This window comes from Rana temporaria, chromosome 6 (genome assembly GCF_905171775.1).
Source record: "Rana temporaria chromosome 6, aRanTem1.1, whole genome shotgun sequence".
Lineage (NCBI taxonomy): Eukaryota > Metazoa > Chordata > Amphibia > Anura > Ranidae > Rana > Rana temporaria.
Genome location: NC_053494.1, coordinates 211657887 through 211679910, shown reverse-complemented (window position 1 = coordinate 211679910; position 22024 = coordinate 211657887). Strand labels below are relative to the sequence as shown.

At 42.4% G+C, this 22024-nt stretch overlaps 2 protein-coding genes across 3 annotated transcripts in view; one reads left to right on the top strand and one right to left on the bottom strand.

Annotated features, from left to right (window-relative positions):
- Nucleotides 1-6140, bottom strand: part of MARCHF4 (membrane associated ring-CH-type finger 4) — an 83051-nt gene extending 76911 nt beyond the window's left edge. Inside the window, exon 1 of the mRNA XM_040358217.1 lies at nucleotides 4509-6140. Coding sequence (XP_040214151.1) covers nucleotides 4509-4943 — 435 coding nt within the window. The 5' untranslated portion in view covers nucleotides 4944-6140. The remainder of the gene's footprint in view (nucleotides 1-4508) is intronic.
- A 14645-nt stretch (nucleotides 6141-20785) lies between these two features.
- The window catches only part of SMARCAL1 (SWI/SNF related, matrix associated, actin dependent regulator of chromatin, subfamily a like 1), a 94709-nt gene continuing 93470 nt past the window's right edge, over nucleotides 20786-22024 (top strand). Inside the window, exon 1 of one of the 2 annotated variants that reach the window (XM_040358215.1) lies at nucleotides 20786-20874. The gene's annotated coding sequence lies outside the window, so the exon portion shown is untranslated. Of the gene's footprint in view, nucleotides 20899-22024 lie in introns of both variants that reach the window. The other variant, XM_040358216.1, reaches the window with a different exon arrangement.

Sequence of the window (22024 nt, the reverse complement as noted above, 5' to 3'; positions counted from 1 at the left end):
CGGAAAGCGCGATCATTCCTGCGAGTCGCATGTAGGGCAGTCCATTCATTTCAGTGGGCTGCCCTATGCATGAGAAAAGAGGGAAAAGAACTCCCTGCGCTCTTTTTTTTAAATTGCGCATGAAAATTCACAGGTTAGCAGATGTGCGGGGGTGCCGATAAGAATTAATGGCGCTGTTGCGCATCTGCTAAATGGCAGCATGCAATTTTATGCACGTTCCTGCTACACACGTAGGCTAATATTGGTTTGCTGTTCTATAGTTTTATTAAGCTTTTTCAAATAGTTATATGCAGACGAGTGTCTAACTTTATATACAGCGGGCCAGATTCATAGAGCAAGTACGCCGGTGTATCTACTGATACGCCGGCGTACTTTAAAATTTCCTGCGTCGTATCTTTAGTTTGAATCCTCAAACCAAGATACGACAGCTTCTGGGTTCGATCCGACAGGCGTACGGCTTCGTACGCCTTCGGATCGTAGGTTCAATACTTCGGCGCCCGATGGGTGGAGTTTGCGTCGCTTTCCGCGTCGGGTATGCAAATTAGCGATTTACGACGATCCACAAACGTACGCGCGGCCATCGCATTTTCTAACTTTGTCTGTAGTCTGCTTTTCCCGGTGTATAGTTAAAGCTGGTATTTTGCGGCGTATACATAGACTTGCCATGTTAAGTATGGCCGTCGTTCCCGCGTCGAAATTTAAAAAAAATTTTTTTGCGTAAGTCATCCGTGAATAGGGATGGACGTAACTCACGTCTAATTTCAAAAGTGACGTTGTTGCGACGTCATTTCGCGCAAAGCACGGCGGGAAATTTCTAAACGGAGCATGCGCAGTTCAATCGGCACGGGGACGCGCTTCATTTAAATGAATCACGCCCCCTAATCGCTGATTTGAATTCCGCCGCCAGAAATACACTACGCCACCGTAACTTTCGGCGCGCAATCTTTCAGGATTCGAACAAAAGCCGGAAAAGTTACGGCGGCGTAGCGTATCTCTGATACGCTGCGCCTATCCATTTCTATGTGGATCTGGCCCAGCATCGGCACTGAAAACTTTGACTGCTGAGATAAAGCAGTTAAAGGAAAAGCCATTGTTTCGCTTTAGAGGCCCCCGTTCACACTGGTGTGTTGCAGTAACCGAAAACGCATAGCAATGCGTGAACTGCGGCGTGGTACATTGCCATTTCATTTTGAATAGCACCCCAATGCGTTGACACAACGCACCGCCAAGCATGTGTGTTTAACGTGCCAGAGCGCACGGACGTGAATGATCTGTGTTTTGCGGTGCATTGCGTTAAGAAAAAGCGTGGTATGCGGCATCTTAGGTTTCATGTGGCCCCATTCAAAATGAAAAGGCTTCTTTAATGCAACGGAGGTAAAAAAAAAAAAAAAACGTGCATTCAGCACAACGCACCAGTGCGAACAGACCATTAATGAGTAATTATGGGTCTGGGATGACTCATAGACTTGCACTGAGATGAGCGGAATAGCAGAAAAAAAATAAAAAAATCACTGTGCTGCACTACTTAGCAGGAAGCACAGCGAGAATAGGTGATGAAACCTCCCTGCCCGAGATATTTACATATTAAAAAGTATTTTTAATTGTTACATTGTGTTGTATATGTCTTGAAATATGTAATAAAATCTTAATGAAAAAAAAAAAGTATACCAGACGAAAAGGATTTAAATTAATACTGTATATTGTTTGTATTAAATATATATATATATATATATATATATATATATATATATATAGTAAATAGATAGAATTTTTTTATATATATATATATATATAAATAAAATAAAACATAATAATAATTAAAAAATATATGTATATATTAAATAGATAAAAAAAATGTTTTATATATATATATTTATTATTATTTTATATATATATATATATATATATATATATATATATATATATATATATATATATATATATATATAATTCTTATTTTTTATTTTCATATATATTAAATAATAATAATAATAGTAATAAATTATATATGGTCTAAGAGAATTTATAGCGTTTTTAACATCCATAGACATTTTATTTTATTTTTATTATATATATATATATATATATATATATATATATATATATATATATATATATATATATATATATATATATATATATATATATATATATATATATAGTAAAAAAATAAGTAAATAAATAAATATACTTATTTATTTTTATTATTACTATTTTTATATATATATATATAAGAAAATAAAGGGGCAGATCCACAAAGAAAGTACGCCGGCGTACTTTTTAAATTTCCCGCGTCGTATCTTTGTTTTGAATCCTCAAAACAAGATCCGACGGCATCTGGGTTAGATCCGACAGGCGTACGTCTTCGTACGCCTTCGGATCTAAGCTGCAATTCTTCGGCGTCCGCTGGGTGGCATTCCCGTCGTATTCCGCGTCGAGTATGCAAATTAGCTATTTCCGACGATCCACGAACGTACGAGCTGCCGTCGCATTCCTTTACGTCATTTCTAGTCGGCTTTTTTCGGCGTATAGTTAAAGCTGCTATCTGGTGGCGTACGCAATGTTAAGTATGGTCGTCGTTCCCGCGTTAAATTTAAATTTTTTTATTTCGTTTGCGTAAGTCGTCCGTGAATGGGGCTGGACGTAATTTACGTCCACGTCAAAACTAATGACGTCCTTGCGACGTCATTTAGCGCAATGCGCGGCGGGAAATTTAGGGACGGCGCATGCGCAGTTCGTTCGGCGCGGGGAAACGCTTCATTTAAATGAAACACGCCCCCTACTTGCCGATTTGAATTACGTGCCGTTACGCCGCAAGAGATACACTACGCCGCCGTAACTTACGGCGCAAATTCTTTGTGGATTCAAAGCTTTGCAAAGTAAGTTACAGCGGCGTAGCGTATCTCATATACGCTGCGCCCATGCAAATGTATGTGAATCTGCCCCAAAATGTCTACGGATGTTAAAAAGGCTATAAATTCTCTTAGACTAGGGGTCTCCAAACTGCGGCCCTGGGGCCTGGATGCGGCCCTTTGCTTGCCTATATCCGGCCCTTGGGGCACTGTTTCCATCTACTGACACCAACAATTGGGGAATCATTCCTGTTGCTGACACCAACAATGGGGCACTATTCCTCCAACTTTTTTATTTCTTTACTCCCACTGGACACCTGGACATTTTCTACTCCCACTGGCCCTAGTCCGGCCCCCCCCCCCCCCAAGATCTGAAGGACAGTAAACTGGCCCTTTGTTTAGAAAGTTTGGAGACCCCCGCTTTAGACAAATCCGTGCCAGGAAATCACACAAAATCACACCGTTTCCACACATGATAGGAAACGCGCTGGCATTTAGCAGACACGCTATGCTGCTATTATTTTATCATGCCACCCTTGTGCATCTACAGCCGTGCGCGGTTTTGCGTGCACCACAGTGCATGGATGCGCTTTTTCAGGGAAAATAGGGACTACCTTTCTGCATTTCTTGTTTGTAGGGCATCCCGCTGAAATAAATGGGCTGTCCTACACGCAAAGCGTGGAAATGCGCCCACGCTTGGTCACAACCAGGGCTGCTGTTAGAAACCATGGGGGCCCCGTAAAGCCCACCTGACAGGCCCCCCCAAAATAACACAGCTTACTATGCTTTAGTTATGAATGAACACAGCGAGCGATTGATCACCTGTGTTCATTCAGGAAAGGAAGGGGCTGGCAAATGTGACATATTTACCAGAGCCTTCCCCCTACTTTCCATTCTGAAGCTTCCGGTGGGAAGGGGAGGAGGGAAGCAGGCAGCACTTCAGGGTTAAAGTGTATGATGCACAGGGAGTGTGACCCCCACTTTCCATCCTGAAGCTTCCGGTGGGAAGGAGAGGAGGGAAGCCGGAAGCACTGCAAAGGTAGAGGGGGGCCTGGGCAGCAGGGGGAAATGTATGGTGCACAGGGAGGGTAATCAGTGCGGGCAGGGGGGGGGGGCAATTACTGGAACCCATTCCCTCTATGGCTCTCTCTGCAGCAGCTGAATACCGGCAGGAGGGAGAGGAGTAGAAGCTAGCTTTCAGTTGCTGCAGAGAGAGCCATATAGGGGGTGGGTCCCAGTATTTGCCCCCCTGCAATGATGATCACCCTCCCTGCCCACATCCGATTCACCCAGCTGCCTGGGGCCCCCCTGCTGGCATGGGCCCCGTACAGGATGACCAGGGGTACCCTCTTAGCTACGGCCCTGGTCGCACCTGTATCGGTATAGCAAGCCTTACACTCAATGTTAACTTAGCAAGCCATCACTGTCCTCAATGACCAGCAGGCAACTGCCAATGACCAACAGGCAACTGCCAATGACCAACAGGCAACTGCCAATGACCAACAGGCAACTGTCAATGACCAACAGGCAACTGCCAATGACCAACAGGCAACTGCCAATGACCAACAGGCAACTGTCAATGACCAACAGACAACTGTCAATGACCAACAGGCAACTTTTATTTTTTACAATTACATCCACACAAATGCGACTCACCTGTTCAGGTCCTTGGAAGCAAATCCTGCAGAGAGGTGTCCCCATGCCACTGTCCAGGCTTCCCAAAGAGTACCTGTCCTCATTTTTCCCTTTGCAAAACTCGTCCGAGGAAGTGCTACTGACCACCGACGTGGGCTGGTGCTGAAGTCCCGGTGCCGTCGCAGGATAGCACCAATCCTCCTCAGGAGTCGCCCCGCCTCCCGGAACCCTCCAAGCCCGCCCCAAGGCCGTCAACGTGTTATTGTTGGCTGCCAAACCCGGATCGGCGCTGTTCATGGGCAAACTGGGCGTCTGCGGTGGGCGCCGGAGCAGGAGGACCTTCAAGTCATTGAAAAGCATGCGGCATCGGCACTTGAGGAGACCCTGGTGGCGCAACATCTGTCTTGGACTCAGTAATCCACAGCACCATAAAAGCAAGACGGTTCTCAAGAACATGTGAGGGCCTTTCACTCCCAAAAAAACAAGATAAGGGGGGGAAAAAAAGTGCCCCTGGTTCAGCACCTGTAATATCCCTCAAACTTGTGCACTGTAGGCCTTGACCGCCCCCCCACCGACGCGGCCTAACGCTTCGACTCCCGAAAAAAGGGGGCAAAGTGGGATTAAGTGTATAAAACAGAACATTAACTCTTATTCAAACCCAATAAAAAGTACGCCTGGAGATTAAAAACGTCTTATCAAAAGGAAATTACCGGCGATTTTAGGTAATAATCGTAAAATCTTTTTGTAACGGTCCCTCCCTTAAAAAAAAAAAAAAAACGGGGGGCGATCTTTGCATGTCGTGGATAAATTTCCAAAACCAAGGGGGTCAGGGGTGTGCCATCAACCAAAAGACAAAAAAGATTGCAACCTCCGTGGGAAATTCGGATGAGGTTTCGTCTCACGTCTCCTCCATTCAACAACGTCAACCAGGAGCCAAAATTCCGGTAAAAAGAAAAATGTTTAAAAAATAATAATAATAATAATAATAATAAAGATGGTTCTTCTTCTATTTCTTCTTTTTCGGGAGCAGTCAAGCTGGCTGCCTACCTTGCGCCTTCTTCACCCCACCTCGATGCCAAAGGAGCCCGGCGTTCCCCGCCGAACGCTCATGAGCCTTTCCTGTGCTGCTGTTTGTGCTCCTTCGCCTTGGCATGGCACGCGACCATCGCCTTACCGGCGTCTCCGAACGCGGGCAGCCCCCTTGGGTCGAGCCAGCCAGACGCTCCAGCGTCTTTCTCTCTCTCTCTCTCTCTCTCTCCCCCTCCCGTAAGTCCCAGCAAGGCTCCTATCAGCACGCTGGTCCAGCTGGCAATGATGAGGACGGTGTGGATCCTGCTGTTGGTTGAGCTCGCTGCTTGCTGCTGCTGCTGCTGCTGTTGCTACCTCCCTGGGATGCAAGAGGAAGAATTTCTTCCTTTGCAATGTAGACGGGGGGCTCTCGGCTCTGTCTCTTCTTTTTTTTTTTGCCTCTCTTTAGAGAAGGTCGGAAGGGAACATCTCTCTTGGATCCCCTTGGCCGCCACTTGGCCTTCTTCTTGGGTGCAGGTGTTGCAGCAAAGGGCTGGCGGAGAAAAGGGGGGTATGGACTGGGCAAGGTGCTGGCAGTTTAGGCTGCTGCTGCAGTTTCAGCACTCTGTGCTGTGGACAGCTCCCTCCCCGTCTGACAACGTCACGCTGCTGGGGGGGACTGACGCAGGCGGTTGGGGAGGGAGGAGGCGGTGGTAGATGAAGGAGGGAGGGGGGGGGGGGGGGAATGCTGGATTACTTTCCAGACAAGGGAAAGTCTTATTGACAAGAAGATCCTCTTACTATCAGCCTTCCAAGCAGCTCAATGCCAATGTAGATAAGAAAAGGGAGGCAAGCTGGGCTTTTGTCTTTTTTGCAAAAAATAAATAAAAGATTGTAATAATAAAAAAAAATATTAATAAATAAAAAAAAAAAAAAAACATTGTTTTACCATTGTGCCTACTTTATATTTTGCACTGATGTCAGTTTATTTTTTTTATGTTTGAGTGTATTGCCTAACGTTTATGACCAGGTTGTCTGGTGTTTTTTTTTTTTGTATGTTTTTCTGTTTGTTGGTTTGTCTTAAACCTAATAAAAATATCTTTAAAAAAAACAAAAAAAAAACATTGTGATAAAATAATAAGACCAAATAATTAAAACGTTTATGCAACAAAAAAAATAATAATAAAAAAGTGATAAAATAATAAATAAAATAATAAAAACAAATAAAGCATTTATGCAATAAAAAAATAATTTAAATAGAAATTATGATAAAGTAATAAAACCAAATAAATAAAACTTGTATGCAACAAAAAAAAATGTGATAAAATAACAAAACCAAATCAAACGTCTAAGCAAAAAAAACATAAAGAAAATAAAAAAAACGTTTTTGCAACAAAAAATAATAATAAAAAATTGTGATAAAATAATGAAATCAAATAACTAAAATGTTTATGCAACAAAAAAATTATAAAAAACATGTGATAAAATAATGAAGACAAATAAATAAAACGTTTATGCAACTAAATTAATAATAATAAAAAAAGTGATAGAATAATAAATAAAATAATAAAAACAAATAAAACATTTATGCAACAAAAAAATGTGATAAAATAACAAAACCAAATAAATAAAATGTCTATGCAAAAAAAAAAAAAAATGGGATAAAATAATAAAACCAAATAAATAAAACGTTTTTGCAACAAAAAATAATAAAACAAATTGTGATAAAATAATAAAATCAAATAACTAAAATGTTTATGCATCAAAAAAATTATAAACATTTTTTTTGATAAAATAATAAAGACAAATAAATAAAACGTTTGTAAAAGATAACGGGGCAGATCCACAAAGCGACGTACTTTCAAATTTCCCGCGTCGTATCTTTGTTTTGAATCCTCAAAACAAGATACGATGGCATCTGGGTTAGATCCGACAGGCGTACGTCTTCGTACGCCTTCGGATCTAAGATGCAATTCTTCGACGTCCGCTGGGTGGCGTTCCCGTCGTTTTCCGCGTCGAGTATGCAAATGAGCTTTTTCAGACGATCCACGAACGTACGAGCGGCTGTCGCATTCTCTTACGTCGTCTCTAGTCGGCTTTTTCCGGCGTATAGTTAAAGCTGCTGTTTGGTGGCGTATAGTTAAACCTGCTATGTTACAGTAAGTATGGCCGTCGTTCCCGCGTTTAATTAGAATTTTTTTTTTCGTTTGCGTAAGTCGTCAGTGAATCTGGATGGACGTAATTTACGTCCACGTCAAAACAATGACGTCCTTGCGACGTCATTTAGCGCAATGCACGGCGGGAAATTTAGGGACGGCGCATGCACAGTTCGTTCGGCACGGGGACGCGCTTCATTTAAATGAAACACACCCCCTACTCGCCGATTTGAATTAGGCGCCGTTACGCCGCAAGAGATACACTACGCCGCCGTAACTTACGGCGCAAATTCTTTGTGGATTCAAAGCTAAAAAAAGTAAGTTACAGTGGCGTAGCGTATCTCACATACGCTGCGCCCATGCAATTATTTGTGAATCTGCCCCAACCTCTGTAATTGGGATTGTATAGGCAACAAGTAATAAAATACAAAAATAAAAAATATATAGAAATTTATTAATACAAAAATACATATAGAATATATTATAAAAACATGACAATGTGCAGAAAAAGATGTAATGCCAATATTCTAGTCCTCCAAAATGAGACAGTCGAACAATGGCTTCATGTTTCTATACATGAGCTGATCCTATTTACACAGTAACAAAAAATATTAATAAAAGAAATTGTGATAAAATAATAAAACCAAATAACTAAAATGTTTATGCAACAAAAAAAAAATAAAAATAATAATTTTTGATAAAATAATAAAGACAAATAAATAAAATGTTTTTGCAACAAAATAAAATTTAAAAAAATTGTGATAAAATAATAAAACCAAATAAATAAAATGTTTATGCAACAAAAAATTGTGATAAAATAATAAAACCAAATAAATAAAATGTTTATGCAACAAAAAATTATAAATAAATTGTGATAAAATAATAAAACCAAATAAATAAAACGTTTATGCAACAAAGAATAATAAAAACAATTGTGATTAAATAATAAAACCAAATTACTAAAATGTTTATGCAACAAGAAAAATAATAAAAAAAAATTGCAATAAAATAATGAAGACAAATAAATGAAACATATATACAAAAAATATATATATAAAAAAGTGATAAAATAATAAAACCAAATAAATAAATTGTTTATGCAACAAAAAATTATTAAAAAAGTGATAAAATAATAAAACCAAATAAATAAAACATTTATGCAACAAAAAATAATAAAAAATAATAAAAAAAATTGCGATAAAATAATGAAGACAAATAAAATGAAACATATATACCAAAAAATATATATATATAAAAAAGTGATAAAAAAAATAAAACCAAATAAATAAATTGTTTATGCAACAAAAAATTATTAAAAAAGTGATAAAATAATAAAACCAAATAAATAAAACATTTATGCAACAAAAAATAATTAAAAAATAAAATAAAATAATAAAAACAAATAATAAAACGTTTATGCAACACAAAATAATAAAAAAATGTGATAAACATAATAAAACCAAATAAATAAAACGTTTATGCAACAAAAAATAATAAAAAAAATAAGATAAAATAATAAAAACAAATAATAAAACGTTTATGCAACACAAAATAATGAAAAAAAAATGTGATAAAATAATAAAACCAAATAAATAAAACGTTTATGGAACAAAAAATTATAAAACCAAATAAATAAAATGTTTTTGCAACAAAAAGATTTAAAAAAAATTGTGATAAAATAAAAAAACTAAATAAATAAATTGTTTATACAACAAAACATTTTTTAAAAAAATGTGATAAAATAATAAAAACAAATAAATAAAACGTTTACGCAACAAAAAAATTATAATAAAAAAACACATGCTTATTTAGGCAAAGACCATATAAAAGAGCATAAACTAAAACTGAAACGGTTGCTACGAGTTATGGCAGCCTGCGCGTTGACGCAGCAGGTCCTTGCGCTGCCGCCTTCATAAAAAAAAAAAAATTGAACGGTTGGGTGGGGGGTGGTCGGAAGTTTTCATGGCTGGACAGATGGCTGTCTAGAAATGACATTGCCATAAATGAGGAAGAGCTGTCTGACTGAATTGGCGCTGTTCGCGGTGGTGGCGTACAGGGTTGGCTCGGGAACTGCGATTCTCCCAGAAATAAGGTTATTAAAAACTGGAGATGTAACGATGCTCGCTAACAGATACATAGACCGGAACCTTTTCTGCCCACCCAAGGTCAGAGGTCACTGGCAGTACCGGGACAGGTTCATCTAGTGCCCAGGGCAAGGACGTGGAACTGCACCCCTCCCCCACTGTTAACGCACGCGCTGTAGAATGGCTTTACTGCCCTGTGTCCATTCTCTGCCCCCCCCCCTTTGCTCCACTGTGCCCAAAGGAGCTGTCCCTCCTGCCCAACCCTTGTCCCCGGCCTGGTCAATAGATAATAGGGCTACAACGCATTTACCGCTCTCCTCTCCCCACCTTCACATTCATCTACAGACCCCGGGCCAGATTCACAAATGAGATACGACGGCGTTTCTCCTGATACGCCGTCGTATCTCTGTTTCTATCTATGCGGCTGGTTCATAGAATCAGTTACGCATAGATATCCATAAGATCCGACAGGTGTAATTGTTTTACACTGTCGGATCTTAAGATGCAATACCGCGGCCGCCGCTGGGGGGAGTTTGCGTCGTAAACCAGCGTCGGGTATGCAAATTAGGAGTTACGGCGATCCCCGACGGTTTTTCGCGTTCGCTACGTCGCCGCTAGTCTAGTTTCCCGTCGCAAAGTTAGTCGTTTTTTTTTTGGTGCCTTAACTTTAGTCAGCAACCGTATTGCTGTGTAAAGTATGGCCGTCGTTCCCGCGTCGAAATTTAAAAAATAACGTCGTTTGCGTAAGCCGTCCGGGAATACGGAATTACGCTACGCGCGTCGCCGTTCAAAAAAATGACGTCACTTCGCGCAAAGCACGGCGGGAGTTCGGAAACGGGGTAGGTCCGGCGCGGGAGCGCGCCTAATTTAAATGGCACACGCCCATTTGAATTGGCCCGCCTTGCGCCGGCGTAGGTTTTCATCGCAAGTGCTTTGTGAATCAGGCACTTGCGATGAAAAATTGCGGCGGTGTAACGTATCTAGGATACGTTACGCCGCCGCGATTCTACGTGAATCTGGCCCCCCCGTTCCTGGAACGCCGAGCCCGGCGGTGGGTGGAGGGGAGTTTACTTTGTTTTATAACAGGCCGGTATGGGGGGCTCTGCGGGGAACATGGAGTCTGCAGACCGCTTTCATTATTCATTCATTTTCCTTCATTAATGAAAGCCTGCTGAGCCGGAGTGTGAAACCTTCCTGTCATTTTCTAGAATCTCTTCCATTTTATTTTCTCTCGAAGCCCATAAAAAATAATAATAATAATAACAAATAATAACACTCAGCGATTAGAGGAGCGCGCTTATTTGGTTTTCAATATCTGGGTAATGTTTGCAGTCATTACAAAGGAAACGCACATTCTCTATCGGGGGAATTAAATTAAAATGTATTTTAAAACATTGAATTAAATTAAATTCTAAGAGGTCCAAACCATTTTTTTCAACCCTTTCTTTCTATATGACAATCCTTTAATTCAGAATCCTCAGTTCCCCCCACACATCACAGTCCCCCATTTCACATTTCAGAGTCCTCAGTTCCCCCCACGCATCATAGTCCCCTACTTCACATTTCAGAGTCCTCAGTTCCCCCTACGCATCACAGTCCCCCATTTCACATTTTAGAGTCCTCAGTTCCCCCCACGCATCACAGTCCCCTGCTTCACATTTCAGAGTCCTCAGTTCCCCCCACACATCACAGTCCCCCACGTCACATTTCAGAGTCCTCAGTTCCCCCCACGCATCACAGTCCCCTGCTTCACATTTCAGAATCCTCAGTTCCACCCAAATACTCCAGTCTTTTTACTGGTTGCAAGGCTGATTTCTCTAGGTTGAGAATCCAACCTAGGTGTTCCAGATACTCGACCGTACTGGCGAGGTACTTCCTGTATGGGAGGGGTTATATAGGAGGGGAAATTCCTGTCTTTGATTATGCCAGTGTCCAATCACCTGAAGGTGGTCTATGACCCACATAGTAATAACTATGGCTGCTCTGTTTCCCATGATGTACGATAAAAAAAAAATTTATCATCTTTAAAACACGGACTCCTCGAAAACGCAGTATAGTGTCTCTTATTGAGTAATTGGTGGTATCTGACGGGAAGAGTAGATGTGGTAAGTCACACGTCTACTACCAACCCAACATAAAAGCCTTCCTGGTGTGGAAGATAAGACTCTCTGGGCCAGATTCACCTAGAATTCCGGCGGCGTAACGTATGTCATTTACGTTACACAGCCGCAAGTTTTAAGCGCAAGTGCTTGATTCACAAAGCACTTGCCTGTAAACTTGCGGCGGCGTAGCGTAAATCCGTCCGGCGCAAGCCCGCCTAATTCAAATGGGGCGTGTATCATTTAAATTAGGCGCATTCCCTCACCGAACGTACTGCGCATGCTGCGTTTTGTAATTTCCCGCCGTGCTTTGCGCGAAATGACGTCGCACCGACGTAATTTTTTGAACGGCGACGTGCGTTACGTCCTTTCCTATTCCCGGACGACTTACGCAAAAAAAAAAACATGGCTGGTCGAAATATAAGCCATGAAATAGCAGCTGTAACTTTACGACGGGAAAAGCCGACTAGCGACGACGTAAGAGAATGCGACGGCCGCGCGTACCTTCGTGGATCGCCGTAAACAGCTAATTAGCATACCCAACGCGGATAACGACGCAAACTCCACCCAGCGGGCACCGAAGTATTACACCTACGATCCGAAGGCGTACGAAGCCGTACGCCTGTCGGATCGAAGCCAGAAGCCGTCGTATCTTGGTTTGAGGATTCAAACTAAAGATACGACGCGGCAAATTTGAAAATACGCCGGAGTATCAGTAGATACGCCGGCGTATTTCGACTGTGAATCTGGCCCTCTGTGAAAGGAAATAATTTCCATCTTGTATTTCTATGCTGTATTTGATATTTTACACATCACTGGTCATCTCTTACCGCGGCATTGATCACCGGCCTGCGATCGATATTATCTCCATCAGCCGTCCGCTCCTCTGCACTGCGGGGTCACCAGGGCGCCGTCCCAGAGGGTCTGTATAACAAAATGTTCCATCTACGTCAATGGACAAGACCCTTGGTCTCTATATCACGGGTGACAGACACACATGAAAGGCAGCGGACTGGATCTTTTTTTTTTTTGATGTGATCAGCTTGTTATTGGTGAGGGTCCTAATGGGACGGAATGTGTTTATCTGTCACTTGATAGATGCCCCAATGTACAAATCTGACATGATTATAAAACGTGGACTGAAAAAAAGGTTAGGTAACATCAAGGCTCTGGAATTTAAAGGATATTTCCACTTTAGCAGTCATATTTGAGAAACTATTTTTTTTTTTTTATTCACACAGCATACTTAAAATTATTTTGTTAATTATTATTTTTATATTAATAATTTTTTTATTAATGTTTTAAAATTAGAGAAGTTTTTTTGTGTTTGAGGCTAGTGGACTTTAATAGTACCGGAACAATTAATTTACACAAAAGTATAAAATTAAATTAGAATATAATAAAAAAAAAATAATAATAAAATAATTTAAGTTTTTATTGAATTAACATCAACATATTAAAACATACAAATTTAAAATATATATCTCTGTCTATTCATTCAAGGGGGGGGGGGGTACAACTAACAGAATGGCAGTACCAGTTCACCCTGTTTCAATTTAATTGACACAGGGTGAATTGGTACTGCCCATTTTAAATATGTATGTTTTAATATGTTGATGTTAATTCAATAAAAACTTACCGTATTTATCGGGGTATTGCACGCTCCGGCGTATAGCGCGCACCCCTAAAGTGGACCCGCAATTCCTGTAAAAAAAACATTTTAGTACTTACAGTTTTGGTGTCTTGCGCGGGCGTCCATCGGCGGCCTCGTCGGGTCCGGCGTCCGTCTGCAGCTTCGGTGGTGTCCTCGTATAGTTAAAGCTGCTGTTATGAGGCGTACTCAATTTTAAGTATGGCCGTCCTTCCCGTGTAGAAATGTGAAATTTTTACGTTTTTTGCGAATAGGGATTTGCGTAGAATGACGTCACCGTCGGAAGCATTGGCTTGTTCCGGGTTAATTTCGAGCATGCGCACTGGGATACCCCCACGGACGGCGCATGCGCAGTTGGAAAAAAACGCTGTTTACGTCGGGTCACGACGTATTTACATAAAACACGCCCCCATTACATCCATTTGAATTCCGCGCCATTACGCCGCCAAAGATACACTACGCCACCGTAACTTACGGCGCGGATTCTTTGTGGATTAAAAAAAAAAAAAAATAAGTTACGGCGGCGTAGTGTATCTTAGATACGCTACGCCCGGCGCATAAATGCGCCGCTGTACGTCGGCGTACGTTCTTTCTGAATCCCGGCCATTGCTTTTAATTTCAAAATTGTCGCTATTTTTTTGTTTATAGCGCAAAAAATAAAAACGGCAGAGGTGATCAAATACCACCAAAAGAAATCTCTATTTGTGGGAAAAAAAGGACGTCAATTTTGTTTGGGAGCCACGTTGCACGACCGCGCAATTGTCAGTTAAGGCGACGCAGTGCCGAATCGCAAAAAGTGACCTGGTCATTTGGCAGCCAAATCCTCTGGGGCTGAAGTGGTTAAATATGTATGTTTTAATATTTTGATGTTAATTCAATAAAAACGTATTTTATACTTTTGTGTAATCTAATTGTTACGGTACCATTAAAGTCCACAAGCCTCAAACACAAAAAAAAATCTCTAATCTGACAGGATGTAGGTACCTCTTTCTATTAGTACTAAACTATTGGCACTCCAATAAAAATTTTTTTATTGTTTTTCATTTATTATTTTTATTTATCACATTTTATTATTTCTTTGTAGTGTTTATATTTTATTAATAATGTTTTTTTATTATTATTATTTGACGTCTTGTTGACGCCAGATCTCTGTCATCCTTATTTCTATTACAAGGGATGCTTACATTCCTTGTAATAGGAATAAAAGTGACCCAAATTAGTTTTTTTTTATTTAAAGGGACAGTGTAAAAATAAGTAAAATAAATAATAATAATAATAATAAAATAAAAAAAAGTAAAGTGTCCCCATCCCTCTGTGCTCGCACACAGAAGCGAATGCATACATAAGTCGCACACCCATATGTAAACGGTGTTCGCACCACACATGTGAGGCCACAAACCTTAGAGCGAGAGCAATAATTCTAGCACTACACCACTTCTGTAACTCTAAACAGGTAGCCTGTAAAGGAGTTTAAATTGTCGCCTATGGAGATTATTAAGTAACGCAGTTTGTCGCCATTCCACCAGCGTGCGCAATTTTATAGCGTTAGGTATCATCTATCATCTTTCATATTATACAAAAAGTTTAAGTAAATATTGGGGGGCATATTCTTAAATATCTGAGGCGGCGGAACGTATGTCCTTTACGTTACGCCGCCGCAAGTTTAAGTGGCAAGTGCCTGATTCCCAAACCACTTACCTGTAAACTTGCGGCGGCGTCACGTAAAGTCCACCCGCGCAAGCCCTCCTAATTCAAATGATCCTGGTAGGGGGCGTGGATCATTTAAATTAGGCGCGCTCCCGCGCCGATCGTAATGCGCATGCTCCGTCGTGCATTGCGCTAAATGACGTCTCACGGACGTCATTTGTTTTGACTGTAATGTAAATGGCGTCCAGCGCCATTCATGGACGACTTACGCAAACGACGTTACATTTTCAAATTTCGACGCGGGATCGACGGCCATACTTAACATTGAGTACGCCACCTAGGGGGCATCTTTATCTTTACGCCGCGTATCGCTTACGGAAACGACGTTAAAACACTATGGCGGGCAAGCGTACGTTAGAGAATCGGCGTGACTAGTCATTTGCATATTCTACGCTGACCGCCACCTAGCAGTCAGCGTAAATATTGCAGCCTAAGATACAACGGCGCAGGATCGGACTTACGTCGGCGTATCTGCTGATACGCAGGCGTAAAGTATTTGAGAATATGGCCTTATGTTTGTTTTGTTTTTTTATAAAAATTGTGTTTTCAAAACCACTGCACAAATATTGTGTGACATTGGAAAAAATTGCAACATTTTATTCCCTAGGGTCTCTGATAAAAAAAAAGAAAAAGGAAAAAAAAATGTATAGGGGGTTCAAAGTAATTTTCTAGAAAAAGATACTGACTTAAACAAAAAGTGCCAGAAAAACAAAGGGCCAGTTCACTGTCCTTCAGAATTTTGGGGGACCGGGCTACAGCCATTGGGAGTAAAAAAGGCCCCGATGTCAGTGGGCAAAAACAATGCCTTATCTTTGGTGTCAGTGGGAGGAGTTTTGCTCCATTATTGGTGTCATTGGGAGGAATTGTGCCTCTTCATTGGGATCAGTGGGAGGGCAGTTATACCCCATTGTTCTATTGTTGGCATCAGTGGATGAAATAGTGCCCCAAGGGCCAGATAAAAACAAGCAAAGGGCTGCATCTGGCCCCTGGGCCACAGTGGCGGCTGGTGCTCAAAATATTTTGGGGAGTGCAAACAAAATGAAAAAAAAAAATCATCAATTGCAGCCACTTTGCCCATCAAATGCAGCTACTGTGCCCATAAATTGCTGCCACTGTGCCCATCAAACGCAGCCACTGTGCCATCCCATCAATTGCCACCACTGTGCCATCAAACGCAGCCACTGTACCCATAAATTGACACCACTGTGCATTCAAACGCAGCTACTGTACTCATCAATTGCTGCCAGTGTGCCCATCAATTGCTGCCACTGTGCCCATCAATTACCGCTACAGTGCCCATCAATTGCCGATACTGTAACCATCAATTGCTGCCAGTGTGCCCATAAATTGCCGCTACTGTGCCTATTAATTGCTGCCAGTGTGCCCATAAATTGCTGCTACTGTGCCCAATAATTTCTGCCAGTGTCCCCATCGATTGCTGCCACTGTGCCCATCAATTGCCCATACTGTACCCATCAATTGCTGCCAGTGTGCCCATCAATTACTGCCAGTGTGCCCATAAATTGCCGCTACTGTGCCCATCAATTGCCCGTACTGTACCCATCAATTGCTGCCAGTGTGCCCATCAATTACTGCCAGTGTGCCCATAAATTGCCGCTACTGTGCCCATCAATTGCTGCCAGTGTGCACATCGATTGCTGCCAGTGTGCACATCGATTGCTGCCACTGTGCCCATAAATTGCCAACACTGTGCCCATCAATTGCCACCACTGTGCCCATAAATTGCCGCCACTGTGCCCATCAATTGCTGCCAGTGTGCCCATAAATTGCCGCTACTATGCCCATCAATTGCTGACAGTGTGCCCATCAATTGCTGCCACTGTGTCCATCAATTGTTGATACTGTGCCCATCAATTGCCGCCACTGTGCCCATCTATTGCTGCCAGTGTGCCCATAAATTGCTGCTACTTTGCCCATCAATTGCTGCCACTGTGCCAATCAAATGCTGCCAGTGTGCATCCGTTGCCTGCCCGGCACTTACCTTGCGTCAGTTGAGCAGTGGGTCATGGCGGCGATGTCCTCCATGCTCCTCGATATCTTCTCCCGTCCTCTCTTCCCTTCCTCAGCCAACAGCTTCTGTGCAAGGGACATCGGTCTCGAAGAGGATGAGACACAGGCACCTCATCTGTGCCCACCAGTGCCACCTGCCAGTGCCATGTATCAGTGCCCACCAGTGCACAACATTGTCACCTATCAATGCCCACGAGTGCCATCAATCAATGCCCACCAGTGCTGCCAATCAGTGACAGGTAACAGACCCGAGCAGCTGATTGGCTGAGAGGTGGTTCAGTGTTAGGAAAGTGAATATTTATTCACTTTCCTAACACAAAGCATGGCTCCCGCTGTTCACCTTTTTGGACGCCTATTAGAGCCTACGGCTCTAATCAGGTGCTTCCAAAAAATACCCCGCCGTTGTGATTCAGGCTCCTGGCGACCGAAAAGGGGGCGGGGCACCTGAATAGGGGGTGGCAGTGGCGACCATAGGTAGATTCATGCAATGCATGAATCTATCTATGGTGATAGAGAGGTGGCAGGAGAGAGGGGGTGGCGCCTGTGCACCCCTTATGGACGCACCGCCACTGCGGTGGGCTGTAGTTTGGAGCCCACTGGGCTAGATGATGCTGGGTATCCTCCACACAGGAAATGGAGCGGGGCTCTATCTGACTTGCTGCAGCTTCTAATGCACATTGTTTGCAGTGAAATCAGAATAGGTGATATCAGTACGAGAGAGGAGCCGATACAACCGCGCAAGACTGAAGAGGTGGAGTTTTTATTTCTTCATGTTTCCAGCGCAGGGATCTCATTCATGTCCTGGACGGGTTATGTGGAGCAGCACATTAATTATGGCAGAGCAGTGCGCTATTCTACTAATTACCCCCGCGGTTTCTGTTTCTCTGCTTCGTGTTACATTACGCAGAGAGGCACAATTAGTCCTGAAAGGCCACTTATGTAAACTTTGACATACAGGAAAACCTATTTAGTATCAGCCCTGCTATGTCCGTTATTAGTGAACATCAATAGAACATCATCTGCGTTCAGGGCCGCCATCAGGGGGGTACAGGCAGTACACCTGTAAGGGGCCCGGATGGCAACCCCCTTAAAAAAAAATATATATGGCAACCCCCCCTTTTCTTTTTATATATTTGTTTATTTTTTATTTTTATATATATATATATATATATATATACTGTATATATATATATATATATATATATATATATATATATATTATTATTAAAGGGCCCAGAGGTCCCCAGGGCCCCCGGATGGCAACCCCCCCCCCTTTTTTTATAAACAAATTTAATTTTTTTATATATATATATATATATATATATATATATAAATATATATATATGTATGTATATTTTTTTATTAAAGGGCTCAGAGGTCCCCAGGGCCCCGGATGGCAACCCCCCTTTTTTTTATGTATTTTTTATAAATGTTTATTTTTTTTTATATATTTATTTTTTATTAAAGGGCCCAGAGCTTTCTTTTTTATTTTTATTAAAGGGCCCAGAGGTCCCCAGGGCCCCGGGTGGCAACCCCCCCTTTTTTTATGTATTTTTTATAAATGTTTATTTTTTTTTTTTTTATTAAAGAGCCCAGAGGTTTCTTTTTTATTTTTATTAAAGGGCCCAGAGGTCCCCAGGGCCCCGGATGGCTACCCCCCTTTTTTTATAATTTATTTTATATATATATATATATATTTCTTTATTTCTTATTTTCTTTGTAAAGGCCCCCCCCAGCTTCTCAATTTCAGGCGGCAGCACCCCCCCCCCCGGTTCTCTGCTCCAGGGGGGGGGGGGGTGCTTACACATGCCTGAAGCTGTGTAAGGGGCCCCAAAATTCTTGATGGTGGACCTGTCTGCGTTACATTGGAGAACAGTCATATCAACCAAAATCCACCGACACAAAGTGGCACATAATTGTGAAGTGGAAGGAAAATGATAAATGATTGTCCAAATTATTTTTAAAATAAATATGTGAAAAGTGTGTGTGTGTGGGGGGTGGCATTTGTATTCAGCCCCCTTTACTCTGATACCCCCAACTAAAATCTAGTGGAACCAATTGCCTTCAGAAGTCACCTAGATAGTAAATAGAGTCCACCTGTGTGTCATTTATTCTCAGTATAAATACAGCTGTTCTGTGAAGCCCTCAGAGGTTTGTTAGAGAACCTTAGTGAACAAACAGCATCATGAAGGCCAAGGAACACACCAGACAGGTCAGGGATAAAGTTGTGGAGAAGTATAAAGCAGGGTTAGGTTATAAAACAAAATCTCCCGAGCTTTGAAGATCTCACAGAGCTCTGTTCAATCCATCAACTGAAAATGGAAAGAGTATGATACAACTGCAAACCTACCAAGACATGGCCGTCCACCTAAACTGACCGGGCCGGGCAAGGAGGGCATTCATCAGAGAAGCAGCCAAGAGGCCCATGGTAACTCTGGAGGAGCTTCAGAGACCCACAGCTCAGGGGGGAGAATCTGTCCACAGGACAACTATCTCGCAATCCAAGGTTTTACTGTATATTACCACATTCTCCACTATGTAAGGCGTCTCACACTTTATGTAACCACACCCCCTTTAAGCTGCACCTAATATTTAGCGTAATTGAAACCACGCCCATCTTTCGCAGTGCGCTCCACATTTTCCTCCCCTGCTAGGCCATGCCTACAAATGAATGCCCCGCCCCTAATTAAAATAATACGCCTACATTATCAAAGGTGTCGCTAAAAAATGTTTGAGGCCTCATGTGCTGCCAGTAATCGGACGTTTAGGCCCCTTGCACACTGGGGCGTTTTTCATGCGGTACAGCGCTAAAAATAGCGCTGCTATACCACATGAAAAATCATGCCCTGTAGTGTTCAATGTGAAAGCCCGAAGGCTTTCACATTGAAGTGGTGCGCTAGCAGAAGTGCACCAAAAGTCCTGCTAGCCGCATCTTTACCGCGATATAGGAGCGGGGTGTTCACCGCTCCTATACCGCGCCTTCCCGTTGAAATCAATGGGAAAGCGCGGTATTAACCCTTTTTCGGCCGCTAGCGGGGGTTAAAACCTCACCGCTAGCGCCCGAATATTGCGGTAAATACGCCGGTATAGCCGCGCTACAAATAGCGCGGTTATACCGTCACCGCGGCTGCACGCCTCAGTGTGAAAGCAGCCTTAGGAGCAGTTTAGCATTTTTCTTTCTTTTTCAGCTGCCCCTGAACTCTCCTCTGAGCCTGTTGGCAACTCTGAACAAGCATGCAGCCAGCAAAGTCAGAGAACAAACAGTACACCTGACCCATACACTGGCTCCTCCAATCAGCATGACAACCAGCATTTTCAGCAATAGAATTGATTTGACTTGTTTCAAGGTAAACATGGCAACAGAACCAGAATCTGGACCTCCTCTGCTGTACATACACAACACAACCCCTCTCATTCGAGGCTTCTACAGGGAGCAGGAAATCCCCTCCCACAGGGACATACTCCATGCTGCTCTACACAACACAATACTGAGACGTTCAGGCAGTCTCATGCGTTCTGCCAGTAGTCAAGATGGCGGCGGCGGGGCTGCCCGGGGTGGGCGGGGACATCAATGCCCGTCCGTCGCCCGGTGATGACGCGGCGTGTTAGCAGCGGCAGAGGGCTGCCCTGAGCTGTCATGGATCCCGGCGGGTAAATATGAAGCTGGCTGGTCAGGTACTAGTTATGGAGACTGGTTAGTGGTCAGTGGTGGGCCCTGGAATGTGTATACAGTGTGGGGCTCACCTTGTGACGTGATTGGCTGGGGACTGTCCTCCCTGAGCAGCAGAATGGGGGAGTTTCATGGAAACATTGGGGACAGGGGGGCTCCTTAAAGGGGGACTCCACCCTTATCCAGTCAGGGCAGCAATATAATAAACTCTACAACAGCCATGGCCTGTGGGGGGCGCTGAAGTCTCCCGGCCCAGGGATATGCAGTTGTAGGAGCAATGTACTGCGGTTGCTATGGGAACGTTCAGGTATCGGGGAGCTGCTTTCATATGGGGGGGGGGGGCAAAAGTCTCTTGTCTGCCCTACCTTCTTCTAAGAGCTACAACCCCCCCTCCCCCTTCTAGGGCCACACAGGGGCCCCCAAATTCAGTGCACCCCCCAAAAAAAACTTGATGCTAATGTCATTTCATACATTCCTTGTAATAGAAATAAAAGTGACACAATTTTTTTTTTTTTTTTAAATAACGGTGTAAAAATAAAAGATAAAATAAATAAGAAAAAATAAATACATTTTTAAACGCGCCCATCCCGCCGAGCTCGCATGCAGAAGCGAACGCATACGCGAGCAGCGCCCGCATATGAAAACGGTGTCCAAACCACACACATTGGCACGAGAGCCCTAGACCTCCTCTATAAATCAAAACATGCAACCTGTAGAATTATTTTTTTTTTAAGGGTAAAAGTATGTCGCCATTTCACAAATGGGCGCAATTTTGAAGCGTGACATGTTGGGTATCAATTTACTCGGCGTAATATCACCTTTCGCAATATGAAAAAAAATTGGGCTAACTTTACTGTTGTCTTATTTTTTAATAAAAAAAAAAAAAAGTGAGCTTGTAAGACCGCTGCGCAAATACGGTGTAACGGAAAGTATTGCAACGACCGCCATTTTATTCTTCTATAGGGTGTTAAAAAAATAAATAATAATATAATGTTTGGGGGGTTCTAAGTAATTTTGTAGCAAAAAAAAAAAGTTTTTAACATGTAAACAGCAAATCTCATAAAGAGACTCGGTCCTTAACCACTTAAGCCCCGGACCAATATGCTGGTAAATGCCCAAAGGCGTTTTTAC